Source organism: Anser anser (assembly GCF_964211835.1).
Source record: "Anser anser genome assembly, chromosome: 2".
In the NCBI taxonomy this organism is placed as follows: domain Eukaryota; kingdom Metazoa; phylum Chordata; class Aves; order Anseriformes; family Anatidae; genus Anser; species Anser anser.
In genome coordinates, this window is record NC_139721.1 from 114,599,458 (window position 1) to 114,620,811 (window position 21,354).

Below are 21,354 nucleotides of genomic sequence, written 5' to 3' on the forward strand. Positions count from 1 at the left end.
TTTTGCTAGACTTGAAAGTCTATAAAGGTTTTAAGAATAGGGAAATACCTGATCAATTCTGCTCCTTGAGACTCCCCCTCTTCCTTTGCACTCCTTAATAGGAGTGGTCCCATGAGGCAGGTGTGGAATAATTGCCAAAGGTGACTTAGAAATTAGACTTATATTCACACTTTAAAGAAAAGGGACAGCATTCAAGAAGCTTCCAGGGTGGAGTGTAGTTGCATTCCATAGAAGTTTGCTAGGCTGCCAACCTTAGATGTTGACCACACCAGAGGAACTTGGTGTGCTGACTCTGAGAAGAACTATACAGAGGGTGGAGCAGAGTGAGGAGCGGAGCCAGGCTCTGTGATAAGATGGGAACTTGATTGTTCTTGTGCACACTGAAACCAGTAAGCTCTATATTTATTACCCTGGGCCAACAGCCTTTCATGTTTTTGACAAAATGCTGTCCTTTTGGTGAACTTTGCCAATTTCAATATAATACCAAAACACACCTCTATCCCAAAGGCTACCCACCTCCAAGGTGTAACCACACCTCACTGTGCTTGAGCTTTAAATTTTTCTGGTCTATACCTTTAAAAGCAAAGCGAGACAATTTCACACCAATCATAACAAAGGTACGTATGACTAGAGTCACTCAAGCTCCACCTGACAGATGAAAAGTGATATAAATTAGCTTAAGGGAGAGAGGATGTTAGGGAAGATACCATAATGAAAGATACCTTCTGACTTCTGGAATCAGTTGATGGGTTGAGCCTCTCTTCCCCCCCCCATCAGGACACCTTTAGGTAAGATTTGAACACTTGGTTATGCCAAATACCTCCCCTAGAAACTTAGAAATCTCTATAGACTTGCTTTGTTTCTTTTAATGCGTTTGTAGCCAGGCTGTGTTACTCATATTTTTGGTATTTGCGCGTGCTTTGCAGATGGTGAATTTATCACCGGCAATCCAAAGAACCTGTGTACCTGTTCCTTCAATAAATTGCACTACTCATTAATCTAGCCGTGGTATTTCTCATTGAACATGACCAAATTCTTCATGTGTGGCTGTGGTAACTCATGGAGCGTGATAAAACTGAGGGTGTATTATGTTATTTGTGCATCTGTAATTGTGATAGTTCAGTACCCTGAACACAACAGACTTATAACGACGAATTGGGCATCACTAACCTTTAACACAACAGCAGACCTCAGCCTGCTGCCCCTAAACAGAACAGTAACGATCCACCCCCCAAAAGGAAGAAGCCTGGATGCAGGCTATAAACGTTGGCCAGGTGAGAGCTGAGGAGAAATGCTGCAAGTCAGCACTTCCAGGTGGAGCTCCCAGGTGAGCTCCAGTGACTGCCACCGGCCTCATCGGCAGTCACTGGTGGTGGTATAAACTCCAGTTTTTATGTGCAAAAGGACAATGATATGTTTCTTCAGGACTGATTAATTTTATTTTAGATTAAGAAGTAGCAAATAGAAACAACATAGGTTGTAGAGAGAGACTACCAGACCCCCCGGTAAGAATTGTTTGGTCTTGTAGAAGAAAGAGTGGTAGGCAAAAAGGAAACAGCTCATCTCATGTAGCTTTACTGCATGCACGTGACAACACTAAAATAATATTAATTAGAAGCTGAGCACCTAGGAATTAGGAAAGAACAGAAGTAAGGCTACTAGTCCAAATAAAAAGAAGAAGCGGGGCTCATGCAGCTAACATTCAGTGTTCACTTTTAACCCCTAGTGCCCAATGCGTGGCCTTATTCTCTACTTAGTTCCCTGTGTTCAGGTTTTCTTGTAACTCCCTAGAACACTGATCGCTCCACGGGTCGGACGCCATGTTCCCCGTCCCCTCACCCTGAGGGAGGAGGACTACAGCCCCCAGCATGCCCCGCGCACCCCGCCCCTCCACAAATGCCCCGCAGTCCGCAGGTGCATGCCGGGGCATGTAGGCCGGAAGCGTCTTGAAAATCGAGGGGAGGCGCCCCTCGCAGGAAGGGGCGGGCGCGGGCAGCGCGGCGCGGCTGTGCCTTTAAGCCCGGCGGGGCTCGCGGCGTCCCGCGCCTGCGCACGGGGGCCGCGACCTCGCTGCGTGTCGGCGCCGCCGGTGTGTGTCGGGGCGGCCGTGCCCCGCTGCGGCCGCGGCTCCCCCGCCGGGCGCGGGCGTTGCCATAGCGACCGCGAGGATGGAGGGCCCGGCCGGCGGCGGAGGGGCCGGGTCCGGGGGCGGCGGCGGCGGCGCGGAGGGCCCCGCGGGGCTGGTCACGGAGATCCGCGCTCCGGGCCCGCGGCCGCTGCGGCTGCTGGAGTGGAAGGTGTCGGTGGGGGCGGCCGTGCAGATCGGCTCGGTGCTGGCGCTGTGCGCCCCGCTGCCGCCCGCCCCGCGCCCCGCCGCCCCGCCCGGCGCCGCCGGCAGCCCCAGGCCGCAGCGGGCCGGAGCCGAGCGCAAGCTGAAAGCCGAGCGGCCCGGCGTGGTGAGGGAGCTGTGCGCCAGGCCCGGGCAGGTCGTCGCGCCCGGGTGAGTGCCGGCGGCCCCGCGGGAGAGAGGGGCGGGCAGGGCTGCCGAACACCGCTGCTGCCGCGCTGCTGCCTCAGCGCAAACCGAAAGCGCCGGCGGGACCATTAACTCCTGAACGCGACGAGTTGTACCGGCTATCAGCGCCGCGGCAAAACGCTTTGTTAGCCGGGGCCTCGCAGGTTTCTAGGTTAAATCGGGTTGGTAGCTCGCTGCCCTGCACTTCAAGCACGTTCATCTTATTATTTTCCTCAACAGGAAGCCATCGAAAGCCTGCACTTCCTCTGTTTTATGGCAGCAGGCTGTTTTCTTTTATTGCAGGTCTCTCGGCTGGTGGGTGGCTGCAGCAAAACCCAAACTTTTGTGACCAAAAAGTCGTTATTCTAAACCCCTGTGCATACAGGCATTTTCAAAGGGTCAGGAAGAAGCAATTGTTTATTATCAGTAACAGAAGTTGCAGAGGAGATACAACAGGCTGCCCAGGCAGGCTGTGGAGTCTCCTCCTCTGGAGATACTCAAGGCCCGTCTGGATGCCTATCAGGGCAGCCTGCTCTAGGGAACCTGCTTTGGCAGAGGGGTTGGACCCGATGATCTCTGTAGGTCCCTTCCAACCCCTACAGTTCTGTGATTCTGTGATAAGCTGCATTTTACTCGCTACAGAGAGCTTTATTCTTTCAGAGATAAGCACTGTGGCTTTCCCTTTGTGCTGCATCAGTGTTCAGCTACCGCATCTGGTGCAAGACGGATGATCTTCTAACGTTTGGTTTAGCGCAAAGGTGCCGTAAATGCTAGGTCAGAATAAAAGCATCTGGAAAAGTACAGACCAAAATTTTCAAGCAGCATATGTGTGATGAAATTCATCTTGATAATGCTGAGTGGAGGGGGAGATAAAGTTGGCTTGTGTGTTTGTTACGTTAGCAAAGCTCTTGAGGCAGGGAAAAATGGGACCAAGAAGATGGTTAATATAAACGATTTAAAATATGCTGGGTCTGATATAGCAGCACTTTAGGTTTAGCTTTGTGCAATGTAAGCTTCAGGACTTTCAGGATGCCGATTTTTATGCGCTACTTGTGTTGATTTGTTCAATTTTGATTCACTTGACTATAATTAGCGAGCGCTTCCTTTGAAACTGTTAGAAAATAAATTACTGTTCTTTGTTACTGTTGTTCCTGGTTTCCCAAAATGCTTGTCTGAAGCTGATAAAAGTTAGGTTTTAGTATTGGCTATTGTCAGCCTTTACTCTTCTGGAAGTCTGAGTTTTCAGCATCGTTTCTTTCTTACATGCTGTAATGTTAGCTACTGAGGAAATATAAAAAAAACTTGAAGTGAAGAGGTAGAAAAAGCGTGATCTGAAGGGAAGAGAGCTGGTCAGCAATTGGAGACATAACTGCTTTTGTTCGCTAACTTAAAAGGTTTTGTTTGGTGAATATTTGATCTCTTGCTTGTGACGTGTCATTTTGTGGAATATAAGTGATAACATCAAACTGTCAGCAATATTTAGATGTATGTTAAGGTTGTTTGTTATTAAAATACCTTAGTGATTAAGGTAGGCAATGTAGCTGAAACTTTTTCATTATTTCCAGAGGATACACCTTTTTTTTGTTCCCAGGCCAAGCTCTCTGGCTTCGCAGGTGCCATTTGCTGCTTTCAGACAAGTGGGTTTGGCCAGTTTAGCCCTGAATTCTCTGCAAACCAAAGATACGTGCAAATATTTGTCACTCATTTAAACGCTGTAGGCATACTCTTTCTAGTCCAAATATTTTTACTTTTAGTTAAAACATGAGAGTGTAAATTGATTAAATCTTTTTTTTTGAGGTTAAATGATATGATTAAGTTCTTACCATGTTGGTTTAGCCATCTTTATTTATGAAAATAGTTATGTCTTATAGCACAGTTCTCTTAAGAAGATGCATTTCTAATGTTTGGTTTGTGGCTTTTTTAACCTGTCAGGCACAAGATAAAATCTTTCAGCATATGAAAAGAGCACACCACGTATAGCACTTAATTTTCTTGTCACTTGGTTTGCTACTTGTTGGAATAGGCTGTGACTTTAGCGGTCTTCTCCTTCAGTCTGTGTCATCCTCTCCTAGCGTTTCTAGCATGCGTTGTGTTGGAAAAAATAATTAAAATGACTGATCTCTTGAACTTAGGAGGAAGCTTCTTCATCAGTTTGGATCAAGGAATAGGTCCTGCTGAAAGTCTACTGTACTGGCATGCAAAGAGGTGTCACCACAGAGAAGGGGATGGTGCGGGGTGAGGACGACAGCCTGAGGCAGGCAGGAGGTGGCTGGCGCTTATACAAGCGTAGCTAGGCGTGCATCAAACGCCAAGCCAGGGCTTGAGAGACCAAGTATGACCTGTTGGAGGACTGTAAATAGCATGACAGCAAGCAGTTAATGAAAGGTCTTTGATGTTAACAAAGCATAATTTCCACCAGTGGCAGAAGCAACAAATAAAATGTCAAAAACTGCTGCAATGCTCTGTGTATAGTTAGTGCTAGTTACCCGTCAAAGTTAACCATTTTGGAGCTGCCACTGGCATGTCAGGATTCTGGGCTGGGTCAATATTTTATGTGAGTATTTATGTAAATGTTTGTAATGTGAAACACTTGACCCCTTTCTGGCCCTAATGATGGGATAGACTACTGAAATTCTCTTGTATGGTTTATATTAGCAGAATCTTCCAAAAGATTTATTACCAGTACATTTAAGTTGGACATTTTTCTGTCTTGCTGTATACTCGTAGTAGGTAAAATATGTTCTTTTACAAGTAAAGTATATGAGAGTATCAAAGTCTTGTTTAAATGCATCTGGATTCTGATCAAGCAAAGCTTTTATCTTTTCGGAGAAGATAGCAGGAAAGAGGTGGGAATATGTTCTCTTAAAAAAAAAAAAAGCCAAGTAACAGCACAATAATCTACAGTTTTAATCTTAAAAAAAAAAAATAATAATCTTTGGTTATCTAATGTTACAAAGCCTCGGGGCTTCATTTACCACCTAAGATGAGAAGTACTTTTAACCCTGGACCTCAATACCTTTCATTCTTTAGTCTTCAAGAGGAGTAAAGTACTGATGAATTATACTTTTTGAAGTGATGACACTTGTAATAAACTGTAAGAAAAACAATTTGCTGTTTCGGTCAGATGCAAAGTTTTTCACAATATCCTGTCAAACATCTAATGAGCTTATTAGAGCCTGAAGAAAATCTCATTACTGAGTATAGTTGAATAATATTTAATATGTTTACTATTTTTTTTACCTAGTTCCTTTTTCTAATTTGGATTCATTCTTTTTTTTTTTTATAATACATTATGGTATGCATTCCTTCCAACCTGTGTTCTGTGTATCTTTTATTATTTCTTTCTTATACTGTGAATGCTGAGAATAAGGAAGCTGCTTTTAATGCATCTGTCTGGTGTTTAGCTGAAATTGATATTGAAAAAGGCCCAAGCTCAAAGCCAGGGGTTTCCTTACTTCGTTGTTTTTTCTTCTATTCCTATTTCTCTGGTGTCCAACAAGATGGGAGCTCACGTTATAGCTAACCCCATGGGGAGGGCTGAGTACCCTGCAGGAGGGTAGAGTTCCTTTTTTTTATTGTTGTTGTTACCATCTATTTTCACAAAACTTGTAGGACCTTCATTATCTCAGAGAATTGACCTGCTCAGCGGGGTTTGGTTGGAATAGGACCTCAGGCTCAGAAGTCACCAGGAAAGAGGCAGGACAATGCGCAGTGTGGTTATAGCAGTCTTGTGCATGTAGCTCTCTTCAGCGTGGCTTTCTTCGGCCATGGTTTCAGGATTTCTTCTGGCTGATAGGAGAGGTGGCTGGTAGGCATGCTCACGCTTCTGTGTGCCTCCGGCTCGCACCGAATTGTGTGCTGGAAATCATATAGCTGAAGCTGGCTTGCCCTCCCTTTTTGCTTTTCAGCCTTCCCACCCAGCCTCCTGCTAAATAATCTGTACTCATCAATACCCTCATTTAGCTCAGTAGCTGCAGTAGGAGCGTAGTGTGGGGAAAGGGAGGGCAGAATTAACTTCTCAAGAAGTAGCCAGCATTTAGGTCGCATCAAACTGGTTTTGTAGAAGCCATTGCAGTCCTTTAGGGGTTTAATAATACTTTGAAATCAGGAAATAATGTTACTGAGGTTGTGTGTGTCCAATACTGCATTTCGTATGATAGTCTTTAGTAACACGTTGCTTTTATGCTTACAGGGTTTCTCCCAGACCAGGGAAATGTCTGTTCTTACTGCAAGCTGGCCATCTTCATTGGGCTCAAGGACTTTGCCAGTGTGTGTGAGCATATGCAAATCCCGTGGGTCCGCAGAGTGACATAGTTCTTTGGGCTATTTTATGCATTTCGTTGTAGATCTATAAGATGACTAGCTTTTTTTTTAAATGGTATGTGTTTGTAGATGTCTGTGCTGGAAATCTGTTTTGCTTTTTCCTGGACTACAGTAGATTTCTATTCAACTACTGTCTAGGTAGTTTCATAGCTGTATTTTTGAGCTTTGCTTCAATACTGTATTTCTTTAGAAAACCATGGTCTTTTCAAAGGCAAGCCTGCCTACATGTTGTTTCTTTCTTAATTGAAAAACAAATGATCTCCTGAAGAGAAAATGTCTGTACAAAAATTCTGACTCGGAAGACTGGAATAAGACTTTAATGTTTGTGCTGTGCAATACCTCAGCCTTCAAACTGGAAGGGAGTGGAAGAAAGAAGTCAGATGAGACTTGTGCTTTGAATGGTCTCAAAAGTTTGTCTTGACTTAAAAGTTTTCTTGTGGTGTTTTTTTTTTGTTTGTTTGTTTTTTCTTGAGAAATCTTAGTAGTACAACTTGTGTGCATGCCTGGAACTTTCTCATTTGATGACTGCACGTTTGGTGTTAACTTAAGGTCTGACCCTAGCAGGGATCCTAGCTGTTCAGATTTTTGTAAGTCAGTATTACCCAGTGAAAGACTCTTCTTAGCTGATTTGATAAGCCAAGATTTGAAGTCCATAAATGAAAATAAATATGGGTTGATGGTATTGCAAATTCTTAAACACTACCAAAAGCATACATAAATATTTCCAGTTGGGACTTCATAGCCTGAAGGTTCAGGAAAGAACTACTAGCCTTTCATTATAGGATCTCTTTTTCAGAAGAATGAAAGATATTTCATAACAAGTTGTCAATAAAATATCCTTATGAGAAGTGTTTTTTGTTTTCTGTAGTAAAAAATTTTAAAGGTTAGTCTCACATCTTCTAGCACATGTGGGTAGTTAAATTTGGAGAGAATGCCTTAAAGTGTAGGGGAGCATAGTAAAACTTCCTGAAAAGCAAGTGGTATTGTGTTACAGGTTACAGTTGAAGGATCTTGATTGCACATTTTGTTCAGGTATTGTTTGGCTGATCCTAGACCTACGGAATTGGAAATCTCACCATTGGACCGTAGGGAAAGGATATTCTTGCTAACAGGAGACATTTGCTGGTCTACAAAGGATGTTGGAAAGGAGAAGGGTGATCACGTTTTTTGGTGTGGATCAGTTAAGTACTGTGTGTGTAACATGTACTGAGAAACGTGGGGTGAGAATTTCTCACTGTATCACCTCATATGGTTAAATGATACTCAACAATGATGTGTGTTTTTTTTTCAGAACCTATATTTATGTATCTAATGAAGAAGTGCTTGTTATCCAAAAAGATTAACTCTTTCCAGTCAGTAGAAACTACTTCTGTTGGCCTTAGACTAGCCTTTTGGTGGGAAGGAATTAGCCTGAGTGAAATAAATAAGCCATTTGTGAGAGCACGTTGTATCTTTTCGGGTGGTTTCTCCATCACTGGTCCTATTAAAAAAGAAAGGGGGGGGGGGGGGATGAGGAAAGAAAGACAGAGGGTGAGAAGGCAATATTAAAGAAATAAAAAACAACATATCTTCAAAACCAAGAGTAAAGGTTTTTGTGGTCTTTCCAGTTCTGGAATAATTGCCAGAGGTGACTTAGAAATTAAACTTATATTCACATTTTTAAGAAAAGGGACAACATTCAATAAGCTTTCGGGGTGGAGTGTAGCTGCATTCTGTAGAAGCTCCCTAGGCCTCCAACCTTAGATGTTGCCCACACAGGGGGTACTTGGTGTGCTGACTCGAAGAAGAACTATGCGGAGCGGAGACACCACAGCCAGGCTCTGTGATAAGATGGGAACTTGAAGGTCCATCAGAACTGATAAGCTGCGTATTTGCTATCTTGGGCCAACGGCCTGTCATGTTTTTGACAAAACACTGTCCTTTTGATGAACTTTGCCCATTATAATACCAAAACACACCTCTATCCCAAAGGCTACCCACCTCCAAGGTGTAACCACACCTCACTGTGCTTGAGCTTTAAATTTTTCTAGTCTATACCTTTAAAAGCAAAGCGAGACAATTTCACACCAATCATAACAAAGGTATGTATGACTAGAGTCACTCAAGCTCCACCTGACAGATGAAAAGTGATATAAATTATCTTAAGGGAGAGAGGATGTTAGGGAAGATACTATTGTGTAAGGGAAGATACCATAATGAAAGATACCTTCTGACTTTTGGGATCAGTCGATGGGTTGAGCCTCTCTTCCCCCCGCCCCACCCCCATCAGGACTCCTTTAGGTGAGATTCAAACACTTGGTTAATTGGGCACTTGGACTAATTGGGCATTACCCCCAATTACTTTAACCTTTAACACCATACCAGTGCAATGTGAAGGGACTTTTACTTTAGTCATCTGATGTTTCTTAAATAACAGGTCTAGGGTAACTTGGCTGATGTTGGTTGACTTGTATAAGATGTCATTCATCAGCATCATCTGCATCCAGAAGGATGTTTTTCTCTCTGCACATACTGTGTAAAAAGCTTGCAGTATACCACATAGATTTCTACTTACAGATGCACGAAAATGTTTTTCTTAATACGTTTTTTAAAGGAAAGATGGGATACTGCCAAGATATTATTTTGCTACTAATCTTAAAAACAAGTAACTTTTTCTTGCCTTCCTGCAAGTGCTTTGAGAAATGCAGTAGAATACAGTAGTGGCAGAAGACATGCAGAGTAGAACTGAATAATGCACGTGTTCGCATTGTAGTGCTTCCTTACTTAAAAGTTGCATCCACAAATTTGTAGCATTCAGCTAGTGTGTAAGGCAAAACTTCTTGGTCCAAGGTTAGTGAAGTAAACTACATGAATTCCTGTTCTCAGGAGAGGGAGTAGATGAGCGGTCCTAGCCAAAGAAGGGATTCTTAAAACAGGAAGGGAACTTAAGCTTCTAGGTAACTTACATCTGTAGATATATGTAATACTTTCCCCTTTCTATGCTGAACAGCCTTTTAAACTGTTGCACTCTGGTTTTGGGGTATTTGTCAGAATTTGGCACTTCCATGATGCTGTTGGTTATCCCTACAGCATAGTAAGTCACACGGGTATTGTCAACTTTGGAACTGCTGCTCCTTGCCTTGAACGGTGCTACGTAACCCATGGCAGTTTTGTTTGTAGACCTTTTTTAAGGGTGTTAAGAGTAGTTAAATTTTCCTGTATAGGGGTGTGTGTGTATGTGCAGAAGGTTGTATCGAGATAAAAGAGTATCCAAAAAAAAAAAAAAATGGAAAGGAGGAAGCTTTTAGACTTGAGGATTCTGCATCCTGTAATAAGCCTTTTCCTATTTTGTTTGTTGTTTGGGAATAATGTATGAAAGGACCATGATAGCTTAAGTGTGATCTTCTTGAGAAGGGAGAAAGGGAGAAAGTGGTCAAAAGTTCGGGGGTGATGTAATGTTTCCTTTTAATAGACGCAGCTTTCTAAAGTAGGGGGAGGGGGATCAGAAAAAAATCTGGGAGCATCCTGTGCACAGGAGAAAGCATTTTTTTAATTAAAAAAAAAAAAGGAAAAAGCACAGCTTTGCTGCCAGCTGTGTGTGTTAAGCTCTCTCTTTCTAAGTCATCTCCCTGTGCTTTGGTGTCGAGGTTGTTTTGGTGATAAGAACCTTTTCAACTGTAGCTGTTTCTCTAGATGTGGGCCTACAGGTGCAGAAGGTAAACCTGTTCAGGTAACCGCAGGTGATCTTTGGTGAGGGGCAGGAGAAATACAGTGATAACTTCCCCACATCTCAGATCAGCTTATATGCGTTTACCTGGAGGGCTGGGGAACATTAGAAGGTGTGTGTCTCAAAAGAACAAAAGGTGATTGGAGATGGGATAAGTCCAAGACGGTTGCCACTTGGCTTTGCAGCAGTTTAGCTGTGACTTACCATTGTCTTGTAACTGACATGAAAGTCAATCGATGTGTGGTTCAAGAAAACCCTGTACTTGTCATCCAAGGTATTTTTAATTGATTATTCAAGGACTTTGCTTCTTGGCAGATATTTTTGAGAGTTAACAAAAATAAAATCTGATGGTTAAATATCTAAGGAATTAATCTTTTATGGTTGTTTCAAGGTGATTAAATACTTGAAAAATCCTTGCTATGAAACTGGAGTCCTATATAATAGAAGCTGTGGTTGGATGTTACAGTAAGTTGGGCTTGAGGGCTCTTTGAGGTGGTTCTAGATGCTGCAGCCACATGCCACTGAGCACTGTTCTGATGTAAGCTAACAAGAACATCATTTTTTCACAAATTTGCATAAATTAAAATGTAGAAGCAGGCTTCAAGTTGAATGAGATTTCAGTTATCTGCCATTCTAGTCTTACGACAGCTAAAATATTGTGTATTACTATGTGGTTTGGATCAGTTGAATGATTAATACCTGCTATTAATAATCATGAGTCTGGTGTGTATTTGCTATTTTGACTTGCTCACCATTTGTTGATAACAAACTCTTGAGCATGCTGCAGAATGGGGGATGGGGTGGGGGAAGAGTTCTAGTTGTTCACTGGAGTCTTCTTTTGATGTGTTAGTACAGTTTTACATCTGATACTGATTGCAAAATCATATGGCATCAGATGGAGGACAGCAGCTTTGTTACCCTAGTGACAACCAAGGAGTATGTGACACTTGTGGTATTTCTTTATACCATACTGATCGAAGGAAACTTATGAATTCCTTGGCTTTTGACAGACGGTAGTGAAATACAAGCAGGTATAAGGCAGTAACTTTAGGACCTGTAATTGTCTATCTTCCCACTTACACACTTGACAAATTGCCCTCTATTTTTTATGCCAGTGCTTCATTCGTTTAAAAAAAGACTTCGTTAAAGGCATGGCAGAGTCTCCAGAGCATGGAGGTGTTCCAGCTAGTCCTGAACAATTAGGTGAGATAAATGCTAGCAGCAGTGGCCTGGTCACTGGGGGGGGACAGTTCCAGGAAGTGAGATGCTGAAACTGCCTGCATCATAGCCATGTGTTTTGGTTTTGGTTTGTTTACAAACATTTGCATCTTTTCCCCATCAGTGGCCCATGCCGGATTACTCTGTTGGCTGCTTTGATGCTAAACCCAGCAACAAACCTGGACAGGGTTGGCTGGTCTCCCACCTCCCAGGTTAGTGAAGTAGCCGTTTCTGGAAGTGCCAAAGCGAAGGGATGTGCTTTCAGAGTAAACTCGAGGGCATGGGGAAGTAAGGCATCACCTTTCTTTGGCAGAAAGCCATTAGATAAGTTGCCTGTGAAAATGTGCTAACTTTCCCATTGAAATTAGCCTACCTGGAACTGTAGCCACCACTGCATCTGTTACAGACTTCCTACGTTTATGAGTGAGCGCTAATGACCGGGCTTTACAATTAGGAAAGGCATTGACTTCCTCTGTTAATGAAAGCAAAATGCTCATATCAGATTTCATGAAAGCTTTTTTTTTTTCTTCCTCATGCTTCTGATTGAAAGCAGATACAGTTAAAAGGCTTGTTTTAGAAACAGACGAAATGTAGTAGTGTGGAAGTGCTGGGAGAGCAGTGATGGGCTCGAGGTCATCGGGTGCATCCTGAGGCCATTAGTAAATGGCTGTCCCTAATCGTGATTGTTGCAACAAAAATAAAATTTTGCTATAATGGCACACCTAGTGTCTGTTTCTTATTTACAAGTACATCTGGAAAGAATGTGAATAAGATCTTAAAGCAGGTTTCCTTATGTACTTATTCAAGTTTTACTTCAATCGCGTTTTATTTTTTTCACTTAAAATTATCAGTGTGAGCAGTGCGTACTGCTGTCCTGTTGCAGTCCTTCCTATTTCAGTCTGGTTATTGCAATGATCTACCCCCTCCATATCTATCCCCCAGTTTTATCTGTTAATCATCTTTGATCTTGGTCATTATATTTTGGAAATCCATCACTTCAATGGTGAAGGGAATGTTTTCAATTCTGAAATTCACAAAAGCCATTTTTCTTGAGTTCTGTGGCTATTCTTATGCAGTATACTTTTAGTAAATTTGCTTTGTTAGAATACATTTAAAACATATGTGCTAAAACTTAAATGGGTGAAATATTTGGATGTGCTTAAGCCTTAGGAGAAAGTGGAGTCCTGGCAGTTGTCTTTGAAACGTGACGATCTCAGTTGTACAGTGCTCACAAGTTCACAAGGACAGAGTTCTTCCTCTGTCCTTCAACTTAAACATTATAGTGGAAGTGGAATTAGGGAGGGTTTGCTATCAGAGACTTCTTTGCTCTAGCAGGCATCAGCAAATTAGGTGTTCTGCTCATATTTAAATGTGCAGGGTCAGAACTGTTATTTAGCAGTGGGTTTGAGTATGTGACAATTTATAGAGGTGCTGTTTAGAAAAAATATCAGTGAATAATTTAGAACTCTCATTTTCTTATAAGAATCTCTGTTCTGTTGAGATCAAAAGTTCACAAGCATGTGAACAGAATTTCTTGCATGTCCTAATTTAACTCTTACCTCAGTTGAGGGTTATACCAGCCCCTCTGGTAGCAGGCTTGGAGTGTGATGTGACTTCAGATGCCAGGTAGAGAATGCCTGAAGAGATTTTTGCTTTCTAAAGTGTCATCAAGAGTGGTTTTTTTTTTTTTCCTGAGTTACTGAAAACTAATTAAATTGGGGTAAGCAGCAATACTCAGTCACTGTAAGCTTTTACACGCATTCCTGTGACTTCCATTGTGTTTTGGTTTTTTTGGCTCTTCACGTGTCTGTATAATTTCAGGTTCATGCACTGAATGCAGGTTAAAGATGAGCAATTCTGGCATGCTCCGTAGTGTGACCTGGAAGCCTCGCATAGGTGAAGAAGGAACTTAGGGATGAACCAAGGCAAAGGAGAGCAAGACAGGAATGTTTGTAAAATGGGGAGAAAGAAGGATGAGTTAAATGATGAAGTAATGTAGACTTGGGGGGATTAGAGGGGAACTAAGTAAACAAACAATAAATTACCAGTAGTTAAGGACCACAAAAATTGCTTGTCTCTTGTGCTGTTCTTGTGCAGATCAACTGTTTATTATTATTTGAGATCTATGAACATATATACCTTATTTATACTTGTTTATATATTTGATTTCTATAATATTTTTACATTTTATAAATATTTATATATATCATACATACTCTAAAAAAAAAGTAAAATGCTTACAGAGGAAGAGAAGGTGTAATTGATAAGAAGTTGATGACTGTCAGTGCAAAGGGACTGAAGCTGCCCTTTTGTAAATGAAAGTACTAGCAGTATGGTGACTTACGAAAATGTTTATTTAAATACGCCTGATCCGAATCTAGCTTTTGCTCTCAAAGACAAAAATAATCCCAGCATATGCATTAACTGCAGTGCTGTTAGTAAGTAATCTCATCAGACTTCTGGTCACTAAGAAATTTTGTGAAGTACTGGAAGCAAGCAGCTACATGTGTCATCTGGAGAGTGGATTTCTTGTTGGAATTTTCAAATGCGTAGTAGTCAAATCTATCAATGAGAGACTTGAACAAATGTGGAAGTTTCTTTCCTGGCGTTCTTTTTATTATAGTGTAGATTTGAAATCTAAGAGAACGCTACAACTAACTTTTGAATGAAAGAACTTAGATATTTTTTTCTACTCTGTTTTTTTTGTATTTCTGAAAAATTAGATGCTGCAGCCTGTGGTCTTGGAGTTGGGGAAACTTTGTGGTGGCTGAACTATATCTACCTGTTTTTTTGTTTTCTTTTTAAAACTGTCTGAAAGATTAATTCCTTTAACTGTGTTGAAGAAAATGGGAGGAGTCTCTCTCAATGACTATTCAAGTACTTGAGAGGGGAGAGGTAATGGTATTTTCAAGACTGAATTTTGAGAACTAAATTTGAACAAAAGAGTACTTCAGTTGGATCATACTACTGACAAGCAGACTTATCTTCTAAGCAGTTTGGAATAATAAACATCACACTTATCTGAAGCATTTTGAGTTCTAATTTCTGGTTTGTTTTAGACTTTGGAAGAAAATAAAATATAATTTTGCCTGTGTATAAAATGTGGCAATCTGAAGCTTAAGCATAACAAAATTAAAATATTTCTATGAGAAGTCTAGAGTAATATATTTTTCTGCCATGATACAAAAAAAAGATAAACCACGATGAAATCAGTGTAGAACAGAAGAGTTTCCGTATTTGATAGTCAGTAGCATGTTAATGGGAATTTAGTCTAACTGAATGTAATCTGTTTCTGTGCTGTTTAAACAATGCTTGTTTTGTTAATGCACTGAGGTTCTTTGCTAAATTAAGGTTAGAAACTGACATTAATAAATATTTTTGAGACTTTAAAAGGTAGTAAATTGAGTAATTCAAATCAAATACTTAGTGTCTTATTTTTTCCTCTCTCTGTAGGCGGCATGAATGTTAGGGGGACAGCACTCAAATCATAACCAAAATTATTCTTTGAACTCTCAGTTTTCAGTCAGTAATCTAAGTGTCTGAAATCAACAATAGAATGAATGTATCTTTTTATTTTTTTCCCTAGGGGTGTCTTGGTGAAACTGGAAGGATGTAGCCATCCAGTTGTTATGAAAGGCTTGTGTGCAGAATGTGGCCAAGACTTGACTCAGTAAGTGTTCCAGCTTTTTTTGTCCAGATTATCGTTGTTTGTGATTAGGGCTTCAAGCTCTTCCTTTTCTCATTTACTTTGCTTCTCTGTTCTGAGACTTAGTAGTTGTGAATCGTACCTATAAATGTAATTGTGAAGGTATAGGTAATAGTAGGGAGGGAGGACAGTATTCATACTGCCTAACATAAGCAGGTCTACTCAGAGTGCTCCTGTAAGGAAAGTTGAGAAGGAGTTTGCTCCAGAAGTTAAATGTTAGCACAAAGCATTCTTCCTCATTTGATTTAAAAAAAAAAAAAACTGTTGAGAATAGCTTGTGAAATTCTTGCTTAGTGTCCTGAATATATTAAGTCACGATCACATTATTAATAGTATAATCATATAATATATTTTTAACTGGAAAATTGATACATGTAAGCGAGAATCAGTGTTCCTTGTGGATAAAACCAATGCAAAAAGAAATTGGCAAGATATATGCCATTGTTGCAAGCTGCTGTAATTTACTTTTACCGTTTACACAAGGCAATTGTTCTGTCATCCTGAAACAGACTTTCAAATGTGACCTCTTTCTCCTTATATGTCACTGTTTGCAGACGCATTGTTTCGAACTATATTTACTTTTAGCTATTACAGAGATTAATAACTAGGAATATGGATGAATAAAATGCCATGTGGGTGCTTGAATTACAGTTCACATTACAAATTTACAACTCTATTAACTGCATACTCTTTCTGTGGAGATAACCTTAGGATAACTTACTATCTCAGATAGAAAAAGTAAAGAGTGTGCATACAGACATGAATTCTCATCGCACTATAGTCAAATTTGCTTTTTATGTGTTTATAACTGAGGTTGAGACTTGGAAGTTGTGTCAACAGTGACTTAAGCCTGGGAGTTTTATCTGTGCAGGTGTAAGTAGCTGTGAGGAAGTATCGGTATCATTCATGTGACCTTTCCTCATTTATGTGTCTGAGTGGGAGCTAGCTTGTGTCTACTGTTCTCAATTTAAGGCTTCAGAACTGTTTTCAATTTTTTGTGAAATATTCTGCCATGGATCTAAAGGAATTTAAGCCTTAGGCCAAAAAAGCAAATTTGAAGGATGATTTTATTTTTCGTTTGCTCTCACTGTTAGTACAGTTGGTTAAGAGAATTTTCTTATGCATATCAAATTACTAATTCAATATCTGTTTTCTAAAATAGACTGAATGATAGAGTGAATTTTAAAAATTATTGTTGCATGATCGTTCCATGTGGAAGGAAGTACTTTGGTTTCTTTTTAATTCATAGTCATTATTAGGAATTATTTTGTGAACAGCATACCATAAATGAGATAAAGTGGACCAAGTATTTGAATTTTTATGCATTGCATAGCCCAGTTAATGGTAGGGTGTAACTTCTAATGAAGAGTTGACTGGTAATATTTTATAGACGAGCATTTGTCAAAACAACAAACCTAACAAAAAGGTAGGATAATTGCAAAATAGGGCTTTGCCCGTTCTGAATGGATATTGTCATATCTAAATATTGGTGTACTGCTATTACTTCATAAAAATCTACATGAATTTGGGGTTTGCAGTGTATTCAGTTTTCTCAGTTTAATGCTACTCTGCTTCAGAGAGCATCCTCATTTTATACAAAATAGGGTGCCCAGTGAAGTGGTTGAGTCACCATCCCTGGAGGTCTTTAAAAGACGTTTAGATGTAGAGCTTAGTGATATGGTTTAGTGGAGGACTTGTTAGTGTTAGGTCAGAGGTTGGACTAGGTGATCTTGGAGGTTTCTTCCAATCTAGATGATTGTGATATATTTGGTATAATGTATTAGGTCTGCTGAACCTACATATCAGAGGGCAGTTGAAAAGCATCAATGCTTCTCTTGCTTGAAGAAAAGCGAGTATAGACAGTTCACTCCCAGCGTGCCGGGTGTTAACCAATGGGGCATCCTTTCCATTACACCATTCTTAGGTTCATTCAAATGGGCCAAGTGAAATACTTCTCATTTCTGGATACAAGTAGTGCTTCCAAACACTACAGTACAGTAGAAGCATATCTTTCTGTGACTTTTTCACAGCCCCAACATGGCTGAAAAACACTTTTTTCCTCAGGATCTTGTTTGTAAATTATTTGCCACTGTTTTCATGAAGTGATACATGCTGAAAATACAATACAACCCAGAGAAAGCAGTCTAGGAGGTTCTTGGAGTGTGTGGAGGATAGCTTCCTGATTCAGCTGGTTAGTGAGCCTACTGGAGGGGTGCACCGCTAGGCCTGCTGTTCACGAACAGAGAAGGAAAGGACCAGTGGGAGATGTGGTTGGAGCTATCTTGAGCAGAGTGACCATGCAATGGTAGAGTTCTCTATTCTTGGCGAAGTCAGGAGGGGGGGGTCAGTAAAACTACTACCTTGGACTTCCAGAGGGCAGGCTTTGAGCTGTTCAGGACACTGGTAGGGATGGTCCCTTGGGAGTCAGTCCTGAAGGACAGAGGGGTCCAGGAAGGCTGGATGCTCCTCAAGAAGGAAGTCTTCAAGGTGCAGGAGCAGGCTGTCGCCATGTGCTGTAAGATGAGCTGGCGGGGAAGAAGGTTTGCATGGCTGAACAGGGAACTTTTGCTGAGTATTCAGGAGAAAAAGAGAGTTTATGTCTGGTGGAAGAAAGGACAGGAAACTTGAGGAGAGTACAAGGAAGTTACCAGCATATGCAGGGAGAAAATCAGAAAGGCTAAAGCCCATCATGAGCTCAACCTGGCCCTTGTGGTTAAAAAGAAAAGTTTTTATGAATATATTAACAATAAGAGGAGGGCCAAGGACAACTTCCATCCATTCTTTACTGGATGTGGTGGGGAACATGACTACTGAGGATAAGGAAAAGGTTGAGGTTCTCAGTGCCTTCTTTACATCTGTCTTTACTAGTCAGACCACTTATCCTTGAGGTAGTCAGCCTTCTGACTTGGAGATCTGCGACAGGGAGCAGAATAAATCAGTCAAGATACAGGTGGAAACAGACCTGCTACTCCCTGCTTACAGGCCTGTCTGCCTGACCTCGGTACCAGAAAAGGTGACAGAACAGGTAATCTTGAATACAATTGCATGGCATATGTGGGACAACTTGGGAATCAGGTGCAGTCAGCATGGGTTTATGAAAGGCACGTCCTGCCTGACATTGAATACTGTGTTGAGTTTTGGGCCCCTCACTACAAGAAAGACATTGAGGCCATGGGGCCTGGACCACAAGTCCTGTGAGGAGCGGCTGAGGGAACTGGGGTTGTTTAGTCTGGAGAAGAGGAGGCTCAGGGGAGACCTTATTGCTCTCTACAACTGCCTGAAAGGGGGTTGTGGGGAGCTGGGGGTCAGCCTCTTCTCACAGATAACTAGTGATAGGACTAGAGGGAATGGTCTCAAGTTGTGCCTGGGGAGTTTTACGTTGGAAATTAGGAGAAATTTCTTCTTAGAAACAGTAGTGAGGCATTGGAATGGGCTCCCCAGGGAGGTGGTGGTGGTGGAGTCACTGTCCCTGGGGGTGTTCAAGGAAAGGTTGGACGTGGTGCTTAGGGACATGCATTAGTGGGTGACGTTGGTAGTAGGGTGATGGTTGGACCAGATGATCTTGGAGGTCTTTCCCAACCTTAATTATTCTATGATTCTGTAAGTGAAAACAGTTTTCTCTGGCTTTTATATTGGATCAACAGCCAGAGATTAAAAGCAATTTTGTCCTTGGTTGGACAGGTACATGGAAAAATTAAAAGGTACATGTCACATGCTGCAGAACTTGTACAGTAGTATTTTTAGTGTAGATGAACCAGAAATAATGTCTTGAAGTGGGTATTAGTTTGCAACAAATTTTTGTGTTACTTGGAAGCTAGTAATACTGAAGCTATATGGAGTTACTTGGTCCATTTTCAAGTAACTTTATATTTGCACATACGTGTGTGTATAGATAGACATAATCAAGTATATGAGAGGATATAATTCTATGTGTATGAATACATATCCACTTATATATCATTCAGATGTGCATATGAGTGTGTATATATAATTCACACATAATACACCATTCTGTGCCAAAGGGAGGTATACGTATAAGGTTTTTTGGCTGCTTTTCTTGAATGTAAGTCACTCTGCTACACATAAAGAGTAACTTTGCCTATCATTTGCATAGATTTATTTCATAGTCTGGCTTGGAGAAGTGTAGGCAATTGTATGCTGAATGATTACCAAAAAAAAAAAAAAGGAAAATAAGCTTTAACTTTCGTAGTTATACTTAATTTATAACTTTTCAAATATTCCATACATAGATGCCTTTTGTTTTTTTAACCTTAGTGTCATTATACAAGGTTATATGGAAGCATAACTAATTACAGTTTTTTGGCAAGGTTTTTATGGAGAGCTTCTTTGGTCTTTTTATCCCTTTTTTTTTTTTTAAATCCAATAACCTGCGTTAACAAGAATTTGAAAGAGCATATTAGTCAAAATAGCTCTTTTTAATCTTTTTTTTTTTTGGTGGTGACTGGTTTGGTACTACAGGTTTTAGTGTGTTGAACTTTTCCTTCACCAAAGTTTTGCTCTTTTGATGTCTGTTTTCCCTTTGTGATTAGGATACAAAGCAAGAACGGAAAACAGAATGTACCGTTATCCACAGCAACTGTGTCTATGGTTCATAGTGTCCCAGAACTGAAAGTGAGCTCTGAGGTAAGTACTGTCATGCTTTCCTTTATTCATACCTTTCATTGTAGCTCCACAGTTGAGAAGCTTAATTATAGGAGTTTCTTCAATGTTGTATATGTTTATATAAAATATTTGGCTGCCTTTTGAAGAGAAATTTGGTGATGAACATCCGTAGCCCAGGGTTTTTGTGTTTACCCTAATGCAGATTGATTGTATCAGGTTTTATAGTGTTTTTTTAGGGCTGTGCAGTGAAAAGATGGTACTTCTGTGACAGTAGGTAGAAAACTTTAATATCTCTGTCTTGAAGAATGGACAGTTTGTGGAAAATTCAGTTTCCACTATCTGAAATATGTTCAAAGTTTGCAATGTCCTTGAAACTTGTGTTCACCGTGATTAGTCAGGAACCTTGAAATTGGTCCTATGAAATACAGTCAAGATACTTTGTTTACAGTTTACCTCTATTTTCAATTTATTTCATTATTTTTCAAAGATTTCATTTAGATGAGTTACCAAAATATTCATGTCAGATTATTTAGAGGAAAAAGCATGTTTATTTTTAAGATGAGCATCCTATTCATCTTTCTTACCAACATGATGGGGACTTTTTTTGTGGTGTTTTTTTTTGTTTTTACTTTTTATGTTGTTGCTTGTTGTTTTGTTTTTTTTTCTTGTAACTCTTCAAAGCATGCCAATGAGAATAAATGTGTAGATAGAGGCAGCTAGAAGCCATTCCCATTGTAGAGGAGTGTTTCAAAGGGCAGTTAGTGCTTGACCCCTGCTTCTTTAGAACGCTCCGCTTAACTTTTAAGTTTAGCTGTCTGGTGGCTAGTACTGCAGCTTGCCATTAGTCTTGACTAAAGTGAACAAAGAGCTTAATGCAGTAGTTTGAAAGATTCAAAAAAAAATCAACTCAAACTTACAGGAAAATGTTTTTCAATCAATGCCTGCATAGAACTACGTGATTAAAATATATGAAGATATATATACTTTAGGTTTAGGTTTAGAGTTACGATACCTATCATTAGCACCTTCAGTTTAAAACTCAACCTAATGTCATCAACAGTATAATACTTAATGGATACTATGTTCAGCCATTTCATAACAGAAGTTTTCAGAACTAATGATGAACGTTTTACCCCAAAGCTGCTAGTCTCAAGAACCTTGGCCTGAAATGAATTTGGTGATTACTTATTATATATAGAAAGTTATTTATTGAGTAAATCAATTTTTAAAGTTGTTAGTATCATATAGATTAGTATAGACCTT

At 40.5% G+C, this 21,354-nt stretch overlaps 1 protein-coding gene across 3 annotated transcripts in view; it reads left to right on the forward strand.

Moving 5' to 3' along the window:
* Positions 1 to 510: 510 nt before the first annotated feature.
* Positions 511 to 21,354, forward strand: part of CTDP1 (CTD phosphatase subunit 1) — a 96,483-nt gene continuing 75,639 nt past the window's right edge. Inside the window, exons 1-3 of one of the 3 annotated variants that reach the window (XM_083822055.1) lie at positions 511 to 788; positions 15,349 to 15,432; positions 20,019 to 20,112. In XM_083822055.1, the coding sequence (XP_083678181.1) occupies positions 15,392 to 15,432; positions 20,019 to 20,112 (135 nt within the window). In that variant the 5' untranslated portion in view covers positions 511 to 788; positions 15,349 to 15,391. Of the gene's footprint in view, positions 789 to 2,039; positions 2,501 to 9,161; positions 11,975 to 15,348; positions 15,433 to 20,018; positions 20,113 to 21,354 lie in introns of those variants that run through there. The other 2 variants (XM_083822053.1, XM_083822054.1) reach the window with 2 other exon arrangements.